General features: G+C 42.9%; 2 protein-coding genes across 2 annotated transcripts; one reads left to right on the top strand and one right to left on the bottom strand.

Moving 5' to 3' along the window:
- Positions 1-1,000: 1,000 nt before the first annotated feature.
- On the bottom strand, positions 1,001-6,234 carry sowahca (sosondowah ankyrin repeat domain family Ca; the record flags this gene model as incomplete). Its single annotated transcript, XM_080478049.1, has 4 exons — positions 1,001-3,725; positions 4,209-4,598; positions 4,781-5,166; positions 5,886-6,234. The coding sequence occupies 4 exons, from the start codon at positions 6,232-6,234 to the stop codon at positions 3,264-3,266; spliced, it is 1,587 nt and encodes a 528-aa protein (XP_080334175.1). The 3' UTR covers positions 1,001-3,263.
- Positions 6,235-9,157: 2,923 nt separating this feature from the next.
- septin10 (septin 10) lies at positions 9,158-16,873 on the top strand. Its single transcript, XM_080478247.1, has 10 exons — positions 9,158-9,318; positions 10,978-11,092; positions 11,479-11,674; positions 11,784-11,970; positions 13,726-13,887; positions 14,100-14,196; positions 14,503-14,671; positions 14,752-14,884; positions 15,296-15,474; positions 15,819-16,873. The coding sequence occupies exons 1-10, from the start codon at positions 9,289-9,291 to the stop codon at positions 15,832-15,834; spliced, it is 1,284 nt and encodes a 427-aa protein (XP_080334373.1). The 5' UTR covers positions 9,158-9,288; the 3' UTR covers positions 15,835-16,873.
- The last annotated feature ends 7,856 nt before the right edge of the window (positions 16,874-24,729 follow it).

Below are 24,729 nucleotides of genomic sequence, written 5' to 3'. Positions count from 1 at the left end.
GATTAGTCCAACAGTGGAGGCCCTGGGCAGAAAAAGTTGGCACAGTTTCCCAGAAAAGATGGCAGAGGAATTTACATAATAGGCATTACTCCCTTCACTGTGTAAGTAGGTCAGTGGCTACAGTCATGCGGGCTCTGCCACTCTGTGCTGCTCAGCAGTCATCTAATAGATCGACGGTCAAAGGCAGCTCTGTGTCCTGCAAAAATCCTCACTTTGGACCTCCAGAAATCTTTTTTCACTTGTAGATGGGGACAATAGCAAAGATCTAAGTAGTGTCAAACTGGCAGATTCTGACTAAAGAGGCAACATTCGATATAGCTGCGCCATAATGACTGTTTACATGTAATCCTGACTTTCAATGGCTGATTTAATCTGGTAAACACACAGTGGGGAACAGGCCTCGACAGGGTGCCAGCACATCAGTGCCACAAGAGGATTGCGAGGGCTGCAGCTATCTGTTCAGTCCCAGACACTCGGTACATTGACTGAAAATGTACCGTAGCCCTCCCACACTCATGACCACTAAATCCCTTCTCTTTTCCTGGGTAACAGGCTGTGGATAACAGATGCAACGGAGCACCTCATAACAGGGACTTCAACCTGAACAATTTGTCTTCTGTCACATCTTCTTATGCAGAACGTTCTTGAAATATATTCTGATATATCGAACTTAAGCGGCTGTGAAATTGCCTTGAATTACAGTTTTCACCATAACCTCGACAAACCAACAGCAGTGTGGATTTCTGGGTGAGTCATAATCAATCTAAATACACACACACACACAGAAGAAGCTGTGAATGTATTGGATGCAGTGCATGTTGGCAGCCTGTGGACAGGAAGTTGTGGATACACTATAAACACTCACCAAAGCTGGTACAGGAGGTCATCAGATCATCAATCATTCAGCACCACCAGACAAGGACAATCACTTGGTGTCAGCAGGAAGAGCGGACGACAGCTTGCCCGATGTGGAGCTTTAGTTCAACCTGACACAATCGCTCATGGCTGTTTTGATTTTTTAATGAGCTCTTTTAATATTTCTGACTTACAGTCTGACAGCTGGTACAGTTTCCCTCATGCAGTCATTGCACTGTTGAGACAGCGACTCGAACTTCGCCTCTAAGCAAACCGTTACTGTTTTAGTTCACATTTAAGGATGATCTATGAATACAGAGATGAAAGGGGCTCGTTAACCGTATTTATGCACCACATGATCATTTCACAGTACACGAACATGAAAGACAATTCTATTTACAGACACTAAAATGTAAACAGTGCACAACATTTACATGTCCCCAGCTCATGCGGCTCAGATAGTGATTTATACTGTTATATGTCTCATATCAACGTCAAAAGTATCAAGGGTATAAAATTACACCAAGCCCTACGATTTTAAGTACACACTCTACAAAATACTGAAGGGAACATTCATGAAATCGAGGATGTGTCATTGGGTCAGTAGAGTTCACATATTTGGGTAATTATTAGAAGGTCACTGTGCTCATCAGCTAAACATACAGCAGGTTTAAGTCTTTAACATTCACAGATGGTCCATACTGAATGAGCACATTGATGGAAAAGTAGACCGACACGTGGAACCAGCATAGATTCTATATCGTGTGTGAGATGGAGCTGCTTGTTTCATTGCATATTAACTGTAAAACGGATCAGCGCGCACCCAGATGGTTGGGAATTTGAATTTTAAATGTTTCCAGTCCCACTCTGTGGCATTTCCGAGTAGGACTTCTTCATGATTGACCGGACGAAACATCCATTCTCCTCCTCACACTTCTTTATCCAACCTCATGGTCGCAGGGCATTGGAGCTAATCCCAGCTGTCGAGGCAAAGCACAGCCCGGACCGTTCACCAGTTCATCACAACTCATTACACACACACACACACACACACACACACACACACACACACACACACACACACACACACACACACACACACACACACACACACACACACACACACACACACACACACACACACACACACACACACACACACACACACACACACACACACACACACACACACACACACACACACACACACACACACACACACACACACACCTCAAACGCCCGCTTTTAGAACAAACCGATTCATGCGGAAGGAAAACATGCACGCTCCTAAACTCCACGCGGAAACTCCGAACCTCCTTGCTCTGAGGCGAGGGGCACTCACCCTTCCACCAACGTGTGGCTGGCTGAAATCAGTCAAATGAAGAGGCCGGTACTACTCAGGGCAGTGAGAACTGTGCTGACAAATCAATATAGCAACAAGGTGAAGTAGTTTCAGTAAATCTGAGGTCCATTAGTGAGTAAAAATCTTATATCAGCTATGTGATTCCTGTGCTTCATAACTTCTCGTTTAACCGAGAAGAATTTTTCTGTAAAACAAACAAAAAAAACAAACAAACAATCAAAACACCCCCCCAAAAGTGTCTGAACAAAAAAAACGAAATGTCCATTGAAAAAATACACAATCTCATTTGTCCTTTATAAACCGTGCATGATGTAACCGAAGGTGTAACGATCTGATCTCCCTTTTGATTTAATAGCCAAAGTCTTGAGCGGTGAGCCCAGTGGGAGAGCAAAGTTTTCTCCCGTCCTCAAAGTGACAAGTGCAAAACACAAGAGATCGATACAACAAATCTAGAGTCACAATAGTTGGAATATTAAAATCCCTTTAGTAAATGTTAAAAAAAAAAAAAAAGTCCACGTTAGTAAAACTTAATAAAAAAAAAAAAGAAAAAATCAGCACCGACTAATTACAAGAGGTCAAAATAGAGACGTTGGTTTTAAGAAATATATTACTCTGGAAATCAAACTTACAGTTAGTGCTTGTGTACAAACCTCACAGCACTCAGACAAAACTACAGTTAAAATCAGCAGCGACGCTGCCCGTCGCTTTGCTGGAACTTTGCTACCTGCTCCAATTTAGTCATTAGAAACATCAACAAGTCAGTGAATTGCTCTGGCAAAAAGAAAACGCTACAGGAACACAAGTCCTCCTCTCATACCGTCGTTTCATAACTGCATAAAATAAATCCGTTTTATAAAAACTTAAAAATTTGTGGTTAAAATCCTCGACTAATGATCACACTTCAAAATCCAGCTTCACGTCGTATTTTAGGATGTGTGCCGTTCATGTTTATCATTAGGATAACCGACCAGTCAGAATATAAAGGTGAGCAAACTACAAACCAGAACAAACTGATCTACGTCAGCTGCTGTGGGGCGAGGGAACTTCATCCAAACAGGTTGGACAGCGGCCTCGTTCTGAGAGGACTGCTCGTTACCTCCTCTCGGCCCACCTCCCCCGTGTCCCTGAAGGAAGCGCTGTGGATGATCTGGGCTCGGTGGCGTCCGCGGTGCAGCCGGGCGTTCAGCCGGCTCAGGGAAGACTTTCTCTGCATGCCGCCCTTCGCCTTCCCGGATTCCTCCGCTGCCTCCGCCGGCGGGTTCAGCAGTCGCAGCGGGTTCAGATTGCTCTGCAGGACCTTCGTGAACCTCCATCCGCGTCCTCCTCCGCCGCCACCGCTGCCGCCGTTGGCGTTTCCACCGTGGCACTCCGCTCCGGGCGAGGTGACCACTCCCTGCTCCTGCAGGTCGGCAGCCAGTGGGGGCGACAGGTACTGGATGGCTCGCCTCCCGCTGTAGTCCCGAGCCTCCGAGTCTGCCTCCCAGTCTGACAGCAACACACGAACCACCTGCCAATCACAGCGCATCGGGCGCACACATCCCTTCACTCATTTGACAAAAATCACTATAAAACTGTGAGTTTCATGTGAATATTAAACCACAAGGTGAACATTCATAAGGCCGATGTGCTCTCAGATCAGGATGTTGGTATCTTTTATCATAACAGGCTCTTCATCTTCATATCAAGAATCAAGTCAGAAATGTGTGCAGATTATTAAAGCTTGTATTTTCACTACTTTCATCAGTATGGAGGCTTTAAAGGACAGCAGCTGGACGTTTACACAGCGGGGCCCTGAAGCCCCGACTCAAACCAAGGATCCCCTTGTTACCAAACAGCAGCGTTCACCATGACATCAGTGTGGCATTACATGTCAGCAATGGACTATGGGATCATTGACTCCAGTTGGAGCCGAGAGTAAGTAATTAGGCGCCGCTCCACTGAGCAGGCGCAACAGTGACACCCCACTCTCACCTCGGTCGCTGCAACCCACCTGCGTGTGTCCGTGCATGGCGGCCAGGTGTAGCGGCGTGTATCCAGCACTTGATCTCACGTTCACATTCACAGGTATAGAGTTCTCCTTGGCAAAGGCCAGCAGCTGGGCGATCAACTCGGCTTTGCCCTGCTTAGCAGCCCAGTGGAGGCAGGTGAAGCCGGTCACAAAGTCTCTCTTGGCCACGAGGCTGGGCTCGACAGCCAGCAAGGGCTGCAGACTCTCCCACAGGCCGTCTGACGTGCACAGCATCCACTCGTGCTCCAGTGGGTCCAGTGTTACCGAGGCACAGTCCTCATCAGTGGCTGAGGAGAGGAGAGAAGTCGAGTCGCCGTCACTCCTCACTGAATCCCGGAGGCGTGAGCCTCGGTTGATCAGAGACCTTCGAACCTGCGAAAGGAGAAAATACAAGATGGCAGTATTTAGTGTTTTATCCCATGGACTGGTATTTAAAACGAAATGTGCTCAACATATGTTCATCAAAACTCTCATGCACTGCAGAAAGTTGTCTAAAACTACTACATAAATATATAAATTAATATCAATAAAGCCATAGAGACCTTCATCCCTACCTGAGGGGAACTACTCATCATCAGCTCTATGAAGTTCCTGCGGCTTCCTTTGGGTGTGTTGATATCTCCAATAGCGTCCAGTCCTTCCAACGCGCTGTCCTCAGATAAGCAGCTGGTCAGCATGGCCCGCTGGGACCCTTTGGATATCCTGCGTGCCCCTCTCACTTGTTGGTTGTGTGACCCTCCGGCGGGGGCCTGGTCCAGATCTGGTACTCCAATAACTGGAGCCGACTCTCGCCTCCTCCTGTCCCGAAGCTTCACCTCCCCTCCTGTACTGGGGCTAAGTATTGCAGCGTGGGGTTTATTTTGGGGTGGGGCTGCAGGTGGCTCGTTGCCATTCGACTGCTTGTCATTGTCCAGGCTGGAAGACATTGGAGATGTTGATCCTGTAGAAACCAAAAAATCAATTTTGATCAGTTAGGTAGTTTAAATGCACACCAGTATCTTATTTATCAGGTGAACATCCTTTTCTGGTTTAGATAAACTTGTAGAAACAACAAGGTCTTCTGGTGTCTTGTGACTAAGGTAAAAGTCATAGTGATTAAAATAAGTTCCATATTAATTCTTAACCAAAGATCAAATTCAAACATATTCATGCATATGAACAATTAGATATTTTGTGTTGTTTAAAAACACAATTTCATAACAAAATGTAACAAAACATAATCTTTCTAAAAATCCAGGTAAACAGAGCTCCATGCAATGTGTGGAAATCATTGCAATTATTGATCAATCTAAGTTCGTCATATCCTGTAAGTGTGGCTATCGTTCCACTATTTTTGATATGATTCGAATTGGTTTTGTGATTTCAACACGAAAGCATTCATTTTTTTATACAATGCGGACTATATATTCTCGGTAACAAGCTGTACACAATAAGAAAGAAAAACACAACAACATCAGTAGCCTGGAAATTACCAATCAAAACAATGGTTAACCCTTTACTTCTCGGTTTGCTGGTACTCGTAGGGAGGGTAGGGACAAAGTAGCCACAAAAATAAAGAGACAGGCATATAAATACAAACTAAATGTGATCACACGTGAAAAAACGAAACGCAAATAAAACACGTGCACGAAATGCAGCGATCAAACAGCTGGGCTGTACCTCTTTGGTCCCTGTTATCAGGATTACCGTTGACATAGTCGCTGTCCAGGGTCTCGTGGATGTTACCGTTGCATTCCGCGTGCTGCTCGTGGCGATCCGCGTCCGCGCGCATCGTCGAGCTCGCGCTGCCGTCACTGTTCAAACACACGAATTTCACCCCGTTTTCCACCTGCACGAAGCCCACGCTGTCAACCACGCGTCTCAGCACCTCGCGATCCGCCTCGTCGCTGCTCTGCTCGTTTTCCCCGCGATGCGATAGGAAATGATCGATGAGCTCCATCTGTTGGACCCTCCCTCCTCTCTCCAGCAGGAACTCCTGCACGGCCTGCTCCGTGCACCGGGACGCCATCGTCCTGCTCGCGGGGCTCTCGCGCAGAGCACGGTGACGCTTCAGGGCAAACACATGTTTCTTGCTCAGTCACTTAGGTCGGTGACAACGGATGACAGCATCATCTTCTTCTTCATCTCCGGCCTCTTGCTCATCCTCTCCTCCATGGGCAGGAGCCGTGTTGGGCTGTGGTCGATAGGGGGCGCGCCGTGCACGTCCTCCATAAAGCGGCCAGACGGGAGGACCATGCTGCGTTCAGGGACTCGTGTGAAAGTCAGACTTCTGAGGACCAGTAGAGAAAACTATTTAATCCATGTCCACGATTCGAATTTAATTCGCCTGATGCTGATCTACACGTTGCAAATCAAAATGCCTTTATTTATTCTTCGGTAATGATTTATGTCCAGTGTATATGATGTTTCTGAGGGACAACACTGCCTCATTATAGTAATAAAGTTAATACATTTTATTTGTGATGCACTTTACATTCCCAATGTTATATATCAATAAATGGTAGTAAAAACGACAACAACAAACAATAATGAAAGTCAATCTTCACCATTAAACCAAACGAACAGAAACATTTTGAGTCACCTTCTGAGAACTGTTGACGCACACTTGTGTTAAATCAAAATCTAAAACATTTAACTGTATTTGGTTATCCAATTTCACTTATTTCATTCATTTTATCTTGATAAAACTTTTAGTTTACTTAATTTTCTTATATATACCTTTCTTAGTCACTTTGTTTGAATGCATTTCTTTTTTCGCAGAGAGAAAACCTCCATTGATGTTTTTTTTATTCCTATGGAGTGAGGAAAAGTCAAAGGAATGATTAAGAGAGGAATGGTTTGGAATAGTTGATCTGTTTCACATTCATGATGTTGTCATCATGCTGCTCTATGTTTGAAATATTCAAAAGACATGCTCAGTGTTTCCAGATCCTCTGTATCCTCTGTGTCAGCAATACTCACCACTGTGTGGTAAAGTAAACCATTTCTGTATTCTGAGGATCTGCTTGTTGTCGGATCTTCGATGTTTGACATCCTCTCCACAACTCTGGAAAGTGATATAACTTTTACTGAGGATCCTAATTCTGTTTCATCTTTGAGAGCTGACACACACTCCACGGCTGCATGAAAGGTTGTGCCTGATGAAACTGAGCTTACAGACTGTCATCTCTGACTGCATCCTCTGTTGCATTTCCTCGAATACTTTTGTGAGGTCAAGATTATTTTATCAATGGTAAATTTAGTTTTTCTTTCCTCCATAATTTTGGTCACACATGACACTTGAACACATGCAATGAAACTGAAATAATGTGTTTTTTTTATCAAGCTTGTGTTGCTTTGGTGTTCAGAGTCAAAAATGACTTCTGGAAATAAATGGAATTCGTGTGTCCAACAGAGCTCAGACACATATCTTCTCTTTTTTCACACCTCACCATGAAGACATGTTTAAACAGACACACATTACACACGTACACATAGGAACATTATCGGTTGAATAACTGAAACATAATTTCAATCATACAACCTTCCTACAGTTCTGGAATATAAAGGTTTTCTGAGGCCTTGCTTATAGTTCGGTGTACACAGGCCTAGTGACATACTGCAGGTGCAGCTCTGGACTTCGGAAGACAAAAGCCAGATTGACAGTGACAACACCCAAGAGGAAATGACAGAAGCTGGAGATGACACCAAGTTCAATCCAGAGAAAGATCACTGATGACACAGGTGAGGAAGATGCTCTCAGGGCCAAAGCAATATTCAATGCACACCCTGAGTGGACGACATCAAGTTTTGGTTTCAGCTTTTCCTCACAGACGTGAATGGATTTACTCTTAATGTTTTTACTGATTGCACTTTGGTAGGCTGCTTGCATGTATTCTTGCAAAAGAATGACTTGAATTGACCAATGGTGTTTTTTTCAATATGTGTCACCCTATCATACCTGGCTGGAGGAAGGGGAAAACTTCAAGAGTTCCCTTGTTCCTTGAACAACCCGGTAAAAGGCATTGTAAAGCTCCTCATGCAAGGAAGCCAACACCTTCCCCAAATGCCATCCTCGGCTGCATTGGTGGGAGTCATGTGGGCTACAGCAGCAGCATCCATGCCTACTGGATTACTGAATTAAAATGATCTGGAATTCGATAATCTGCTTCCTCTATAAAACAACCCAATAAAAAGAAATGTGTCAGACAATTTAAATGCATGCATAATTGACATTTGAGAAACAATGAACAGCACAAAACATTTTCTTAAGTTCTTAACTCACCTTCTTGTGAAAACTATAGCATTTTATTCTTTATTTTGGTCCATCCAAAGACTCCAACACCCATTTCACAAAGGCTGGTGTGTTAAATGTAAATAAAAACAGAATGCAAGGATTTGAAAATCTAATAAACCAATTCAATTTACATGAGTGCCTTAACAAGATTTCAGATTTCCAGACTGTTATTGTTTAATAAACAACTCAATCTAAAAACATTTTACAACATTATTTTGATGCTAAAGAAAATATTCAATGGGCGCCTCTGCCAAGCATCTCATACGTCTTTAGAGGTAATACTGAAATAAACAAAATAAACAGGTGATCACAACCTCTGGTCTTCAAATACTTAGCTGTCTCTCAAAAAGACGTTGATCGTCTCTTACAACTTTAAAACTTTGGTCATCCTTTAAGAAATAGTAGCAGACAACTCTGAAGGGAGCGACTGAGAATGAAGTTGGGCTGTGCCATTATCAAATTAGGGGTGAGGGTTATTTATATTTCACAAAAACACTATTGTGTTGCAGACATTTTCTAGATTTTTATAAAGTAATCCAACTATTGCAAAGTTTATGTCCCAATTTTACTGACTCTTGCTTTATAAAGCAGAAGTGTGAATTTAAAATAATTGCACTAACCGCCGCGTTGACCTCATTCCTGCGTTACTTCGAGTGGTCCGGTCTGTCCGGTTGTGTCGACGTTCCAGTGAGGCGGTCCCGAGCAGCTCCCTGAAAAAGTCGCTCTTTGTTAGTTTTATAGATTTCCTTCTGTATTTATTGAGGATAATAACTTCTGTCCGAAGGCATGGCTTCCACTGATGTTGCTCGGCAGCCGGTAAGGGTTTTTCTGCTCTCTTTTCGCCGTGTGACGGAGTTGTGGACAGTTGAATAGGGAGTGTCCGCGGCTATCATTAAGTTAGCTTGTCCGAGAACTTTCTGTCTGAAGTTTTTAGGAAATCTTTCAACCGCACTAATGCGAGAGAGATTTTACTAATCTCATTGATATAGATCCATAAAAGTACATCTCTTTCAGCTTCTATGTATTTGTTACTTTGTGAACGGCTCACTGTTAAATCTCTTCTTCACACAGCGGAGGGCCCTAGCTCCAGCTGGCTAACACAACATTAGCCCTGCTTCATTACTCTGTGGAGATAATGCTTCACTTTTGGCTCAATTAATAGACATCAATCTATATTAAACTCGGATTAATATGTCACACCAGTTATGGGACATGTACGAAACTTTTTTTGGCGTAATAGCTGAATGAAATCTAGAAATCTGACACAGTTCAATCAGCATGAATGAAACGTTATAAGCAGTTTCATTAATGTGAGTCGTGTGTTAGTTGTTACTGTCTGATGAACTGAAACTGACCAGGGTTACTTTCACGAGGGTGTCCGAGCACCTCAGAAATTATCCTGGTTAAGACCACATAAAATACTTAGCTATCCCACCAACCAAGATTGTAATGGATTATTACCAGTGATTGGGATTTAGAGCTACTTTTTTTACCATATAAAAGCTAACCAAATGGCTCTAAATACAACTTATAGAATCACATTGTATGCTTTTAGATACACAAGTAATAATTCGAATTGATGTTGGGTTTAAATATGGTTAATTAATCATCTTCCCTACATCACCATGTTTGAAATGATATTGCAGACCACAAAGGAAGCAGATGGAGTCAAACTTTAATTCAGATGCATCACACAGCAGTAATTCCATCCCAGTTTGTCTTTATAAGAATAGTACCATAGACTGTAAATACAGACTACTCCAAAGTTTCTCCATAGATGTAGGACATCCTGAAAATGTTCTTCTCACTGCTTTTTTTTAAAAAGATGACAGTCTCTTAAGAACGTTTCTCCTCAGACAGATCTGGACAAAAGCCTTTATCGTGAATGTTTTCACAAACTATATATATTATATATGATTTATACTATACTATATTAATACTACATATGAACTATATATGACTTGTAATTGTACTGAAGCTTCCAGAACAGCTGTCAGTGTTTTCTTTGTTGTTTTTACACTTCATCCCAGGTCATCCTGGTTGCCAGATTAAACTCACATTATTGAAAGAATTTGAAAAATAATTTTTTGTTTTTGCCTATTCAGACCCCTTTCATATATGTCATTGATGGTTAATTGTTTTTCTCCTCAAAATTTTTGTTTCTGCATTGCCAGGTTCACATTTTTAGCTACTACTTGTACCACACACATGGTAGAGATTCTCTTGCTTCTGATTGTTGTGTTATGTTTATTATACGTGTAGCTCACTGATGGACAGCAGAGCCGTTCTGTCATGAGGTTGCAGAGATACAATACGATGCACAAAAAACGTAAACAGTCAAACGTGTTAATATCAGTGTTAGCTGCAGGAAGTACAATGATGGTACCCCTCTATCCACCATGTCTTGCAATGAAAACGCCACAGCAACTTCACTTTGAGCCGTCTGTCTGTTTTCTGATGGATTTTGTTCCACAGGATAAAGGAGCCCGGCCTCTGTCACTCGCTGGCCATGTGGGGTTTGACAGCCTCCCTGATCAGCTTGTCAACAAATCCATCTGCCAGGGCTTCTGCTTTAATATTCTCTGCATCGGTACCCTGTCACACACACACACACACACACACACACACACACACACACACACACACACACACACACTCTCACACATGTGCTTACAAAGTAACACAGTTTAGCTACATGCACACAAACACTGTGGATCACTTCAATGCACAGCTGCTTTACGTTGAACGTCTTTCCACATTGCTTGTCAGGAATGTGTCGCAATCACACAGGTAGTGCTTAATAATGTGATATCTGTCAGGTGAATGTGAAGATTCAAATTTACACTGATCTATTTCCAATTTCAAAGAGTTCATGGAATGCATAATGTATTAAACACAATGAGACTGACACAACAATATTGAATGTCAGTGAGACGCAGTTACTGAATATTGCTTCTCGACCCTCTCGTGTTCCAGGTGAGACCGGTATTGGCAAGTCGACACTAATGGACACTCTATTCAATACCAACTTTGAGAACTTCGAGTCGTCCCACTTTGAACCTCAGGTAAAGCTCCGGGCTCAAACCTACGACCTGCAGGAGAGCAACGTCAGGCTGCGGCTCACTGTGGTCAACACCGTGGGCTTCGGAGACCAAATGAACAAACAAGAGAGGTGAGAGTGATAACCTTAAAGTGTGAGTGATGAATGAATGTTAAACATCAACGACACTGAGCACTGCCTTTGCCAGTCACTAAGATCACTGAGCGTGTGTGTGTTGCAGCTATCAGCCTGTGGTGGACTACATCGACAGGCAGTTTGAGAGTTACCTTCAAGAGGAGCTGAAAATCAAGCGCTCTCTTCACAACTACCACGACTCTCGAGTCCACGCCTGCCTTTACTTCATCTCCCCCTCTGGTCATTCACTCAAATCCCTCGACCTGGTCACCATGAAGAAACTTGACAGCAAGGTAGGAATTATATATTGGTTTCACTGTACATCTTCTCTGTGTTGCTTTACAGTTCTGGGATTTCTGAATTACCCAAAACAATGTGACGATACTACTCAATCAAATGTCAGGTGCGCGCGATGTACAGAGGCTGGGTGATCACACCGGGCAATAACAAGCCAGCTAAAGGTGGATACGCTGTTCAAAAGCTGTAAAAGGGCTGCATCTCAAGTGTTTTGGATGTCAGCGAGAATGATGTGCTGTGGGAGGAGGAGCAGGAGAATGACAGCGACGATAGCTGGAGAGAAACTGTGAAGCAGGAGATCTGTGAGAGTGTGAGGCTAAAAACATCCAGGACAATAAACCTAGAGAGGAAACAGGTCAGGTTTCTTTATTAGAATAAATAATTAATGTCTTTATAAAAAAAAAAAAAAAACATTTGGTCTGCAAAACCTCAAATAAAAGTGTTTACTAGGGTGAAGTCGTATTTTACAGGAAGAGAACTGCATTTTATTTCAGTAAACTTACAGCCAACCGGCCAACTTTTTCAAGAGACTGAGCATTTAGAAATTACTGCCGATTCCCTTCTTTAGAAATGCGAACTTGGATTTGTTGATCCCGCCATTGTTTAAAAGAATCAGAAATAGGACAAATAATGCCACATTTTGAATTTGCCAGCAGAGAAAGTGTCTTTTTCATGGTTTTCATTGAACGTTTGTAAGGAATTAGATGTGAACACACCATGAACACTGATTAAAAACCAGTGTTGGTGTTGGAGTTTCTGCATGAGCGAATAATCTGTGGTTGTTTTAATGTCTGACTGTTGAGGGGGGTTCAGAGCTTTATCAGCCCGCCAAGGAAACCCCCCTCTATTCCTCTTAAAGTGGTCAGAAACTTTCCCATGCTCTCTGTGTGTACTGACTTTGTGTTTTTTGTGCGTTCTGTGCGGTTCCACTGCGCCGCAGTGTCAGTAACCCCGATCTACATGTGAAAGGAATAGAAAAAGTGGTGGAATGCTGTAATCACCTCACGCAAACACACTGGAGTTGTCCCTTTGTGTTGTTGTACAGATACACACAGAAAGAGATGATTGTTGAGGGTTGCAGCAGCGACAGACAGACAGTCACTCACTCAGACAGTTGTTGGAGCAGATCTCCTGGCTTTGTTTTGTCTTGTCTGCCGAGATCAGTGTGTGTTCGACTGTGTGTGTGTGTTCTCTGTGTGTGTGTGTGTGTGTGTGTGTGTGTGTGTGTGTGTGTGTGTGTGTGTTCGGCTGTGTGGTCTGAGTCCAGAAGCTTGCTCAGTGGCAGCAGCTCACTCCAAGCCTGTGTTTGGTCCGACAAGATGACGGACAGACAGGAATGTGGGATGACTGAAGCAGCAGATTGAGCCGCAGGGCCAGAAATAACACCAATGCAACATGCTTTATATAACTCTCCTTTTTTGTAAGGATCCTAGTTAATCAAATCAAACAAATACAATTCTATTTTGGTTAAGTTATGCTTGGGCTGTTTGTTTTACTTGACCACAGTTTGAAAAGTTCTGATCATCCGAGACTCCTGAACAGTTTATTAAGGTTAGTTCAGTCACTTATTACATCAAGACCTGTTCTGTTTTAGGAAATGAGCCCGATTAGTAGTGTCTTTAAACTATTTCATTCAAAACTACACATGAAATAATCTATACAATTTGGGGGGGGGGGGGGGGAACTATTAAAGTGGTAAATTGTCCACTGGATAATCAGCAAGTTGTCACTTCACTCCCATCGTGCCATAGGTGAACATCATCCCAGTGATCGCCAAAGCCGACACCATCAGTAAGAGCGAACTGCACAAGTTCAAGATCAAAATCATGAGCGAGCTGGTCAGCAACGGCGTCCAGATCTACCAGTTCCCCCTGGATGACGAGACCGTGGCCAAAGTCAACACCACGATGAATGTAAGAAAACACACCGGCACTTTCTTCTGATGGAGGATTTATAGGCTGCGGCCACACTGTTTTTTACAAGTCCTTTGAGGCATACTTTTTACACATTTTTCCCACAAGTGTGTTTCTGTGCAGACAGATATCTAGATGTGTTGTCTATGGTACACCTAAATCGGTTTTAATCTAATTATTTCTACATTGTTTACTTATGAATTCCATTGCAGGGTCATTTGCCGTTCGCTGTGGTTGGCAGCACAGAAGAAGTCAGCGTTGGGAACAAAATGGTGAAAGCTCGCCAGTATCCATGGGGCGTGGTACAAGGTAGGACCAACCTCTGTGTGTTTGTACCTTATTGTCCATCAGCTGCATCGACGAGGTCACTGTTTTGAATTTCATTGTATTAAAACACACTGAGAGATCAGCTTGTACCACATCTTTTGATTAAGTTAGTGAATAAATCCCATAATGCTTTGCGACATCTGTGACATGCACAACAAGCTCAGACTGTATTTACATTAAGCTCCAGGTCCAATCGTTGGACATTTAATCGCGGCTATAAAAAAAGGATCTGAGCTGGTAAAATAACCTCGGCTACGGTTTGTCCTTTTGTCGCTTGATGTGCGTCAGTGGAGAATGAGAATCACTGCGACTTTGTGAAGCTGAGGGAGATGCTGATCTGTGTGAACATGGAGGACCTGAGAGAACAGACACACTCTCGCCACTACGAGCTGTACAGACGCTGCAAACTGGAGGAGATGGGCTTCAAAGACACAGACCCAGAGTGCAAACCTGTCAGGTGAGGCAGCCGCAACACAACCAGCAGATGAAGACGCATCTCACTGCTACGACCTACAACCGACGTGTGTGTGTGGACAGTTTGCAGCAAACCTACGAGGCCAAGCGTCAGGAGTTCCTGGTGGAGCTGCAGAGGAGGGAGGATGAGATGAGGCAGATGTTTGTGCAGAGAGTGAAGGAAAAGGAAGCCGAGCTGAAGGAGGCTGAGCGCGAGGTAAACTCAACAACACAACACAACACTGTCACACACTCGACTTCAAAAAAAAAAAAGAAGAAAGAAGTTCTGCACTTTATCCCCTTGGGGTTGAACATAATTGCTTTTTGTTTTAATTTCTCTCAGTTGATGAATTTTTTTCCTTTCTAAAGAAATGAAATGGCGTGTGCTGTTTTTAAATGTTGAAGTGGCTCTGATATATTTTCCCTCGAGGAAGAAAGTTTTATGTACTCAGAATAAATGTGAGCATATTTTTCTTTTAAGCGTCTGCCTTCCCTTCACGTTTCCTCTTTTATTTGGTTAAATCCTCAAAGAACCAATAACCCATCAACTTTACATTCAGTTGAGTTTCAGTGAGAAAGTGAACTTCTTCTGTTGACGGCAAATCGTTGTGGTTGTTCTCGGTTGCAGCTGCAGGGCCGCTTCGAGCAGCTGAAGCGCCTCCACGCGGACGAGAAAGCCGCTCTGGAGGAGAAGAAGCGGCTCTTTGATGAAGACCAGAGCTCCTTCGGCAAAAGACGAGCTGCTGCTCAACTCCTGCAGGCCCAGAGCCTCACGGCCAATGGGAAGAAGGACAAAGACCGCAAGAAGTAAGACGCTTATCTTCACATTACAGCCTCAAAAAGAATGAAAGTACACACAGAATATAGAGCGAGGATGTTTACTGCAGTTCGGTCGGTTCAATGATAAATTCTGAATGTTCCGGATGACAAGAATTCTCCTCAAGGTAAGAAGAAAAATCTGCTCCAACACCAAATAATGAATCGGATTTAAGGCTGATGGCTGAATTACTCCAGTCGGGTGAATGTGCAGACTGGTTTTCCTGTTGCTCTCTGAACACGGAGACGTTTTAGTTGGAGCAGAACAAAGTGGCCAGTGGTGAAGCATCAGGTGAAGACACTGAGTGAAACTGAATCGGTCTCTTCTATTTCAGTTCTGGCTTCATGTGAAGACCTTCAGACCCGAAGTACACTCCACTGTGATCAGCATCTACCCGCATCCTTCCAGCCCTTCGTGGCCAGTCTCAAACACTAACCAGGGAAACCAACATCAACCAACAGTGTGTGTGTGTGTGTGTGTGTGTGTGTGTGTGTGTGTGTGTGTGTGTGTGTGTGTGTGTGTGTGTGTGTGTGTGTGTGTGTGTGTGTGTGTGTGTGTGTGTGTGTGTGTGTGTGTGTGTGTGTGTGTGTGTGTGTGTGTGTGTGTGTGTGTGTGTGTGTGTGTGTGTGTGTGTGTGTGTGTGTGTGTGTGTGTGTGTGTGTGTGTGTGTGTGTGTCTGTGTGTGTGTGTGTGTGTGTGTGTGTGTGTGAGTGAGTGACTTTGTTTTTGTGCCAAAGTTATAAAACTACCCAAGATTCTTTTATACTTTTTCCTCTATGGTATTTTATAATCGTCCTTGCAGGTTTTAATGCCTCTTTTGAAATGATTTTATATTTATCTTATCATTTTTATGTAAAACACTTTCCCTAAATCCCTCCTGTTTAACTTTCGCTGGACTGAGAGACGTCTCGGCGGACGGACTGGAGCACAGCCTCCTCACTACATACCGTTCTCACGTCAGAGGACCTGGACAGGTGTGAAGGACTTCTTCGCCTATCTTCTATGTTTAGTGTTCAAGAAGCACACTTCAAATGTTGTTAATGGATCAAACAAGCCTCGCGACTTTTCGTCGAAATAATTCTTGTAAACGATTACAGAGCTGCTTAAGTCGACCTGCCGGCAGTTTTAAAGTTGATTTCAAAGTCTCTTCTAACAAAGAGCTATACAGCTTTGAGCCGTAACTGTAATGCCACCAGGTTCATTACTGTCGGTTGACGTGGAATTCATTGTTGAACATTTGGATGCAATTCCCTTAGAGACCTTGTGACGCGAGTTTCATCAATTAAATGTTTGGAAACATTTAATCTGAATCATCCTCACATCACAACTGGCTCCAATGGGTGAAGCAATGGATGTTTTTTTTTTTTTCATTTAGTGGTCGTACAATTTAAAAACAAAACAAAAACCCAGGAAAATAATGTAGAAGGTTTGAATTATGTTATTTTGAATCACAGAGAGGAAGAATTGCATCATGTGACAAAGATGGAAACTTTGGATAACTTTTGAAAATAACACAGTAGGTTTTATAATTGACCAGCTATTTGCTTCTCTCTCTCTCTGTTCTGGCCAAGGGAACAATAATTATGCTTAAAAGGTGTGTTTTGAAAGTCGCTCAAGCTGTATCTGATCTTTTTGAAGGTTGATCAGGTGTGGGTCCCGGTCATAGGGCATTATAATCTCTTATTTCCTCTGGGATTCTTTGGTACATCTTTTTGATGCGATAAACCTTCAGTCAGGACCCGTGGGCGTTTGCAGAGTCCTGCCGGATGTTTTCTCCAGCAGGTGCAAAGGGAAAAGAGGTGTTTTTAAACTTTCCATTTCTGCAGTATTTTTACAGTCGTGCTGTTTCTGGGAGGAAGAGGCTGAGGGTTGTTTGGGGATCAGGTACATGTTACGGCATTTATTTATATATATATATATATATATATATATATAATACACACTTTGGTTTACTCATTCCCTTATTTTTCTTACTGACACAAACAACTTATTGTTTGATCCTGTCCGTGAATAAAATGCCGACTCCTGAGAAAAAAAGAAATAAAAAAATCTTACTCGGTTCGGGATTTGTTGAGAACAAAGGAAGAGAGGAGCTTCGCTTTTATGACTGTATTTTTTAGCAGAATTCTCTTCATTTCTGTTCTGTAAAGTGCTACAACTTGTGAAACCACATCTTCACTTCAGATTAAAGCAGATTTCTTGTCGTGATGGCTGCCAGCAAAGTGCGAGTCATAAACCAACTGACTATTACCCGACTCCTGTTGTGTTTCCATGTTGGTCTGGACCAAAGTGGAAAAATAAGGGTTTGCACTGTCCTCTCATTTGCTGTGCACTCACACAGACCTGTTCAAATTGGACCATCCATGACTTCAGCGACAGTGCATGTGGGATTGTCACCGTTGTGTTTTTACCAGCTGAGAACAGCAGAGATTTAATCGGCTGCGGGGACACATCCTCTGGTTGCTGAATGCAGCGCAGACCAAAGATCTGATCTTTTCTTGAATCGGTCTCGATCAGCTGATTAAAGTGCTGCCGTCCGATCCACACCAGACTCCCACGGCGGTCACTTCTGGCTTCGTTTTAATCGGGACGGGCTACTGGGCGAGTGTGAAGACGCCGCAAAGATCTGTTCGTGCCTTATCTTAGAAATCCACCTACTTGTACATTCAGGAAAACTATCACTGCCTGTCTGAGACATGTTTGTACACTTGTATTTAAGGATTAAACTGTATTATTTGGGAGTTGTTGTTTTTTTCCTGCTTTCCAAATAAATCTCTGTATTTTTTAATGATACGTTGTGTTTTTTATTTGTTATAAGACCCTTCAGGAAACAATGTTATTAAAACTCAAACTACCTGGTTGTCAAAAAGGAAAGCTTAAAGATGGACTGGTGACGTTGGACAGTTTCTGGATGTCGTCATATCTGTTTTAATCTTTCTCAGACTTGGGGAGCGTTTCTTTAAACCAGTGTCCTAAAGTGAGAAGCAAATCATTGTCAGTCACATATAAGGACCCAAGAAAAAAAACTTTGTCATTGAAAGTTTCACAGAAGCAGAGAACAAATAGATGACTGTCGTACAACTTGCTTTAATGACTCAAGTGAATATAAATTGAAATTTCATTACTGGCCAGTTTGCAGAATGTTAACTGGGATCAGCTCCATCCTCTTGCACATATTTAAGGTCAGTGGTTTCCAAACTGGGGGTCTGGACCCTCAGTGGGATGAGCTAAAGCTTTGACTGCTCTTGGATTGTCAAATGTAGATTTGCTCATGTGAAAGATGACAGTGGTGTGTCTGCCATTGTTTGATTTCACCAGTGCTTTTGAAAATTCAGAAAGTAGAGCTCTTACTGAGCCGGGAACCGATCAAGGCATCATGAATCTGATAAGTCCGGCACTGTCCTGTTTCCTTTATATGCATGTACCATAGTACAATTGGCAAAAAAAAAAAAGCATTTAAAGTACATTTAAAAAAAAAAATTAAACCATTTTTAGTGTTTCATTTGTATGATTGTAGACGCTCAGTTGCTGTGCCGCTGGCCTTTTTTAAAAATATTTTGCTCGCAAACCTCACCTTTCTGTTTTCAGAAGTGCATCAAGAAATTAAACTAAAATGTATATTTTTCCAGAATTTCTCAAAGTTTAAAGAAGCTGACAGTTTCTCCGACTTAATTCCTCCCCGGCTCTGTGATTCATTTCAAAAGATATGGTTAAGGCAGGGATGATGGCTCTTCCCTTTTATCAGAAGGTAAGAGGATAGAGGACGATCACGAGCTTTACCTTTTGCTTCAAAGAAAGATTTAGGAGGCGGCAGCAGCTTAACACCTCTTCCACCTCCTCCGCGCACAAAGGGACTGCCCCGTGCAGCCTGGTGTCAAGGCCTGGTTCCCTGCAGTGTCTCACCCTGCAGCTCTGGTGCCCTTCATGTGACTCGGGAGCTGGCAGGCAGACAGACGGCTCTGGCGTAAAGCAGAAGAATGCTGATCGATTCCCTGCAGGGGCCTGCAACGCCTCCATCTCCACCTCCAATCTGGGAAGAGGACACCCAGAGGAGAACTATTTCACCAAGGCAAACTGTGTGTGTGTGTGTGTGTGTGTGTATGTGTGTGTGTGTGTGTGTGTGTGCACAGGCACCTTGAGCTGCTCCCTGTGAGTTGCAGCTTTTTGGTGGGAAGTGATGCCTCCCAGTTTTCTCAGCAGAGGCGAACAGTTTATCTCTGCGCTGCAGAAATCTTCCAAATCTAAATCTGTTTCCTCACTGTTTTGCCTTAAATATGGAAAACTTCGATCACCGGAGCCAAGTTTGTCCTGAGTGGGCAAGATATGTCGTACACCCGCGCAGACACTCCCGTACACATGCCCTTGTCACCTTTTGCGAGTCACTCTAAATGCAAATGGGGAACGATCATTGGAGACAGCCTCGACTCCTGGAGAGATGGGGTTGTCATTTAAGGGGAGCGCCAGCAACCCTCTGAAATTACCAATTACACACTTCATCCATGCCAGTGGTGGCTTGAGAACAGAGGGTAGAAAGAGGATGATAAGGAAAAGAGGATAGTGGAGAAGAGGGAATGGGAGTAGAGGGCACGCAGGAGGGAGCTTTATTTCTAAGGATCCCTCTGCTGAATCTCTGTAATGATAGAGCGTGATAAACTCCATCCAACAACTGTACCTGCAGCGTTGTTTGTAAGACTCCACAAGCTCATAATGAGCACATTGCGAGTGCAGATAATTATAATTAGTGCTGAATATGAGATGATTCTCAGGGTGAGTCTTCTCAGGGGCGATCCTAAAATCATCACGGGCTATGCAGATGATTTGTTTTTTTTGCTTGTCAGAGCTCATAAATGTGTTTTGTGTCCTCACTTCCTCTTGCGTGTTCAGAGAAGGCTTGCAGGCGTGTGCAATTAAAAAAATAAGAAAACTCCCACAAAAATCAGTTTTTAAAACAAAAGGCATTTATTGCGAAAAATGCACTTGACATGAAAAAAAACAATCAAATCAACCACGGGTCATCAGTACAAGACGATGTATAATGATCACATGGTAGAAAGCGCTGGCCGTGGCCAGCACAGAGCATGACTTCAATGGCACAAAAGGCCTATAAATATTCTGCACAATATAGAATTATATATATACTTTTTTTTTTTTCTGTTTCTCTCTCTGTTTTTTTTTTTTTTTAAACTCCACTCAGTCCTCATGAGGCATGAGTGTCCATGCTGCACCAAGCTTTTTCATAAAATTTCTTTTTTATTTAAAGAGCTACATACAGAGGCCTCCTCCCACCCTCTCTCTCTCTCTCTCTCTCTCTCTCTCTCTCTCTCTCTCTCTCTCTCGTACACACACACACACACACACACACACACACACACACACACACACACACACACACACACACACACACACACACACACACACACACACACACACACACACACACACACACAAGTATCCATAGGAACAAATATGGCCGACATCTAATTCAAGATGGCAGGATGACAGCTTCCCGGAGGGACAAAAAGAGAGTGCACAAAAACTTCATAGAAATCCAGTCAAAAATTGAGCGTACAAATGTGCAATGGTGTGTTTGGTGTTGTGTTCGGATCATGTGGGAATTACCGCTGCTGACGGCTTGTACAGACGTACCATGAGTTTTCAAAGTGGTATTTACAACCAGGAAGCTGAGGCCGAATGACAAGCTCACATCACGTAATCAAAACACAAGAAAAACATTTAAAAACAACCAGCGGTTCAAGTTATTTGGAGTAAAGTGACCACCGTGCAGTGGTTTGATTCCTGATGTTTTTTTGACTGCTGTAAACGCTTCCACCTCACTTCCATCGGCTGAGCTCAAATACAAATGAGGACTTGTGCTTACGCTTGAGTAATTGAGAAATTAGAGTCCTCGGTTAGTCCACAAACACGTCGAGACCCTGCTGTGGGTCTGCGCAGAGCGGTTCTGGGATCTGCTGGTTTTTGTCTCCGGGCCAAAGAGAACAGAGGTGACTGGTAAACAGCCCGCGGGCTCCTTGTACCAACACGTACAGAGAAAGTGGTAAAGAGGGTGCTGTTCTGCCTAGAATAAATAGTAGGAGGGTGTATGTTTTTATTTTGTGTGTGTGTGTGTGTGTGTGTAGTGACATATGTAGGCACTAGGGTTTGACTGACTGGCTGAGGTTGGGAGGCCAGTGGAACAATGTTTAGAACAGGAATTTTCAAAGTGTAGAAGGATGACACTCCTCAACACAGAGATCGAACCCCAGTGCATGCCCCCCTCAACACGACTGCCCACATTGTAAGGCTGCACATGTTTTGGTTCACAACACATGGTCATTTTTGGTTGAATGGTGGACTTCCTGATAGTTTCACATTAGATGTTATTGTTAACATCAGTTGGGATCCAAAGGAAAAGAACCAGAAGAACTGATCTCATGTTGGTCTAAAATATTTGAATTACATATTTGAATTTCCAATATTTAATTTTGATGAGAGGTATTTCTGCTCCGAAAATATGTGTTTTAATAAATATTAAATCGATCCATTAAGATTTTAAAGGAAGTAATTGTGCCTGGAAATGGAAATCCCCTGTCCACCAGTCCTGTCCCACACTTTGAAAACCACAGCTTTAAATCTTGTTTCGAATGACTAAAGTCCAAAATTTGACATTTACTTCATCTTTATCGTCGAGAAAATTAAACTGGCACTGTCAGTGGATGAAACCACAACAAACACAGCACAGCTATCAACAAAAGTAAAAGAAGAGACACAACTCTTCAGTTGAAACGTCAGACATATAAAGAAAGAAATTGGTCACACCCACAATCTCCATTTTCAATATTTAGTCTCACCAAAGTCTGTGTGAGCTGTGACAATAATTCAACATGAGTAGCTTAGATTTATCTGTTACCCATAGTGCATTGCATTAATAAATGCAGCTCCATGGTCGGTCACCCCTACTTCACAGTCCAAGGTGAACATGTGAATAAATATGCTTTTTTTTTCTTCTATAGACCATCTCTCCTCTTTTATTTCCTGAAAATATATAATAAACCATGGAATAAAGTCTTACAGCTAATAAAAAAAAAATTCTGCTTTGACATCAGATTTATCATTTGTACTACTGTTTCTTTCTGTGTGCTTGTTTCCTGTGAGTCTGCAGAAAGCTTGCTGCAAGCACTCGTATTCATTCTGCAGTCGGATCATTTGGGAATAAAAATAAGAAAGTTTTCACGCTGTTTTGAACCTCGAGGTTTGTATCGATGAGATACAAAGAAAAAAGAGATCTTGTGCCATTTTCAGTTCAACTTGCTGATGTTTTGGAGTATCTAATTTCTTAATTTTATTGTCCCCCCCCCCCCCCCCCCCCCCCCTCCCTCATGGATTTTATTGATTAGAGACTTTGATCTGCTTTGTGCGTGTTAGAAAACTGTGTGCTCTGCCGATGACTCGAGCCTCGCCTGCGTGCACGTGGCCATTAGCGGTTTGTGCTTCGTTCTGGCTGAGGTTACAACAGGCGAGGAAAGTCAATCATGCCCTCAAACTGTGTTCTTTCCCTGCTGACCTCTCACCCTCTGGTTGACACACACGCATAACGCACGCACACACACACACACACACACACACACACAGTGAGAAAGTCGAGCTCTGAGTGTCGCTGTGCTTCTGTCTCCTCAAACAGAGAAAAAGGTAGATGGTTGTGGCAGGATGTAAACTAGACGAGCCTGGATCTGCACTCGAGACGGCAAAAATTCACGAAAGCTGACTGACGACACGCTCACTGAAGCCGTACAAAAATACTTGTTAAACGCCGACGAGTTCAGAAGGAGAGTCAAAGGCTGGCAGTCGTACGATGAAAACAGATTTCCTTGCTGCCCCCAGATTCCAAAGTGCCCCGACCCCCGACATTTTATTTTTTTCAGTTGTTGCTTTGTTGACGAATTTTCACATTTCAAACGAAGAACTGGACAAAGATTTCGTCAGAAAGAGGTTCGTCAGCTCAGAAAAACAGCCGCGTTTGCACTGAGAACTGAAGACGCGACGAGCAGCAATGGAAATCCCCTTTGTCAAGTCGATAAGTGTAAAATACTGTATAGATATAGGTATACTGGCAGGTTTGTATTAAACATTATTAAGTGCATTTTCCGTTTGTCGTCTCATACAGACGTTCAGAAACAGCTTTGTAAATACAAATTCCTAAAAGAGTTTGGTGTAACTTCCTGTACCTTATTACATTCAACGAGCCACTTAATTCAGTTTAATCTGTCTGTGTGGGGGTGGGGGTCTATAAAAGAAAGCACATATGATAAATGTAACGTAAAAGAAGTTGTGTACATTTATGCAAGATGTATAAAGAGAAATATGAGCGGCCTAATTCATACTTGACTTTTTGCACCATTTCTTTTTAAATTAAAATCCCTGTGACAAATGGTCACAGCATGACAAAACAAACATCTATTTCAACATAGAAACAAACACAGAATAATGCTACATGCATCGTCGACACATATCGGGAACAAAAAGAAACGACGTGTGCTTGCTGTCGCAGACTGGACGCAGGGATGTGCTTGGATGATCCTGGAGTGTAGGCTCACACGCTGCCCTCGTCACCTGGCCGGAGAGTTTCACTCACAAACAAAGAAAGCACCCGAATTCAAGTTCTGAGGTCTCAGTGGAAAAGCAGAGCTTATGCTGTTTTTGTGCTAGTGTTTGCTGGTGGATGATGCCGAAGGAGGAGGAGGGGGAACTGGGAGGCAAGGGGGTCGTCTTTCTGTGCTCTCTGAGTCTGTGTGCCTTCAGTAGTCAACACCACGGGTCGATAAAACCAGTCGGAGGGAGCTGCTCCCACCCTGTGCTGGGCGGACGATGGGAAAAGCTGCCCTTCTTCCTGTGTGGCGGGGCTGGTCGGAGCTGGGATCAGCTTTTCTGTGTGTGTGTGTGTGTGTGTGTGTGTGTGTGTGTGTGTGTGTGTGTGTGTGTGTGTGTGTGTTGGACTGATCCAGATTTCTGAGGCAGGATGAGGATGTCTATAATGTGTTAAACAGTATTAAATACATATTAGCTTGAGATTTCAGTTTCCTCTTCAATTATTTTGGGAAACTATAAAACTGTATCCAAAAACCAACATTTTAAATAAAATATTTGATCTCAATCCAAATAAATAAAATTTTTAGCATCATTTTAAGGCAAATTCCCAATTTTACTTTCGTCTCGCTGGTCAGCATTTCTTTTTTTTTTTTTTTCTTCTT

Source organism: Lipophrys pholis, assembly GCF_963383615.2.
Source record: "Lipophrys pholis genome assembly, chromosome: 13".
Classification (NCBI taxonomy): domain Eukaryota; kingdom Metazoa; phylum Chordata; class Actinopteri; order Blenniiformes; family Blenniidae; genus Lipophrys; species Lipophrys pholis.
The sequence above is the reverse complement of the archived record's forward strand: the minus strand, read 5'-3'. Positions and strand labels throughout refer to the sequence as shown.

Excerpts from the sequence above, each read along its gene's own strand:
- septin10 (XM_080478247.1), top strand. The coding sequence starts at position 9,289 with ATGGCTTCCACTGATGTTGCTCGGCAGCCG. Across the intron at positions 11,675-11,783 it reads CAAATGAACAAACAAGAGAG|CTATCAGCCTGTGGTGGACT; the intron begins GTGAGAGTGATA and ends TGTGTGTTGCAG. Across the intron at positions 14,197-14,502 it reads TCCATGGGGCGTGGTACAAG|TGGAGAATGAGAATCACTGC; the intron begins GTAGGACCAACC and ends GATGTGCGTCAG.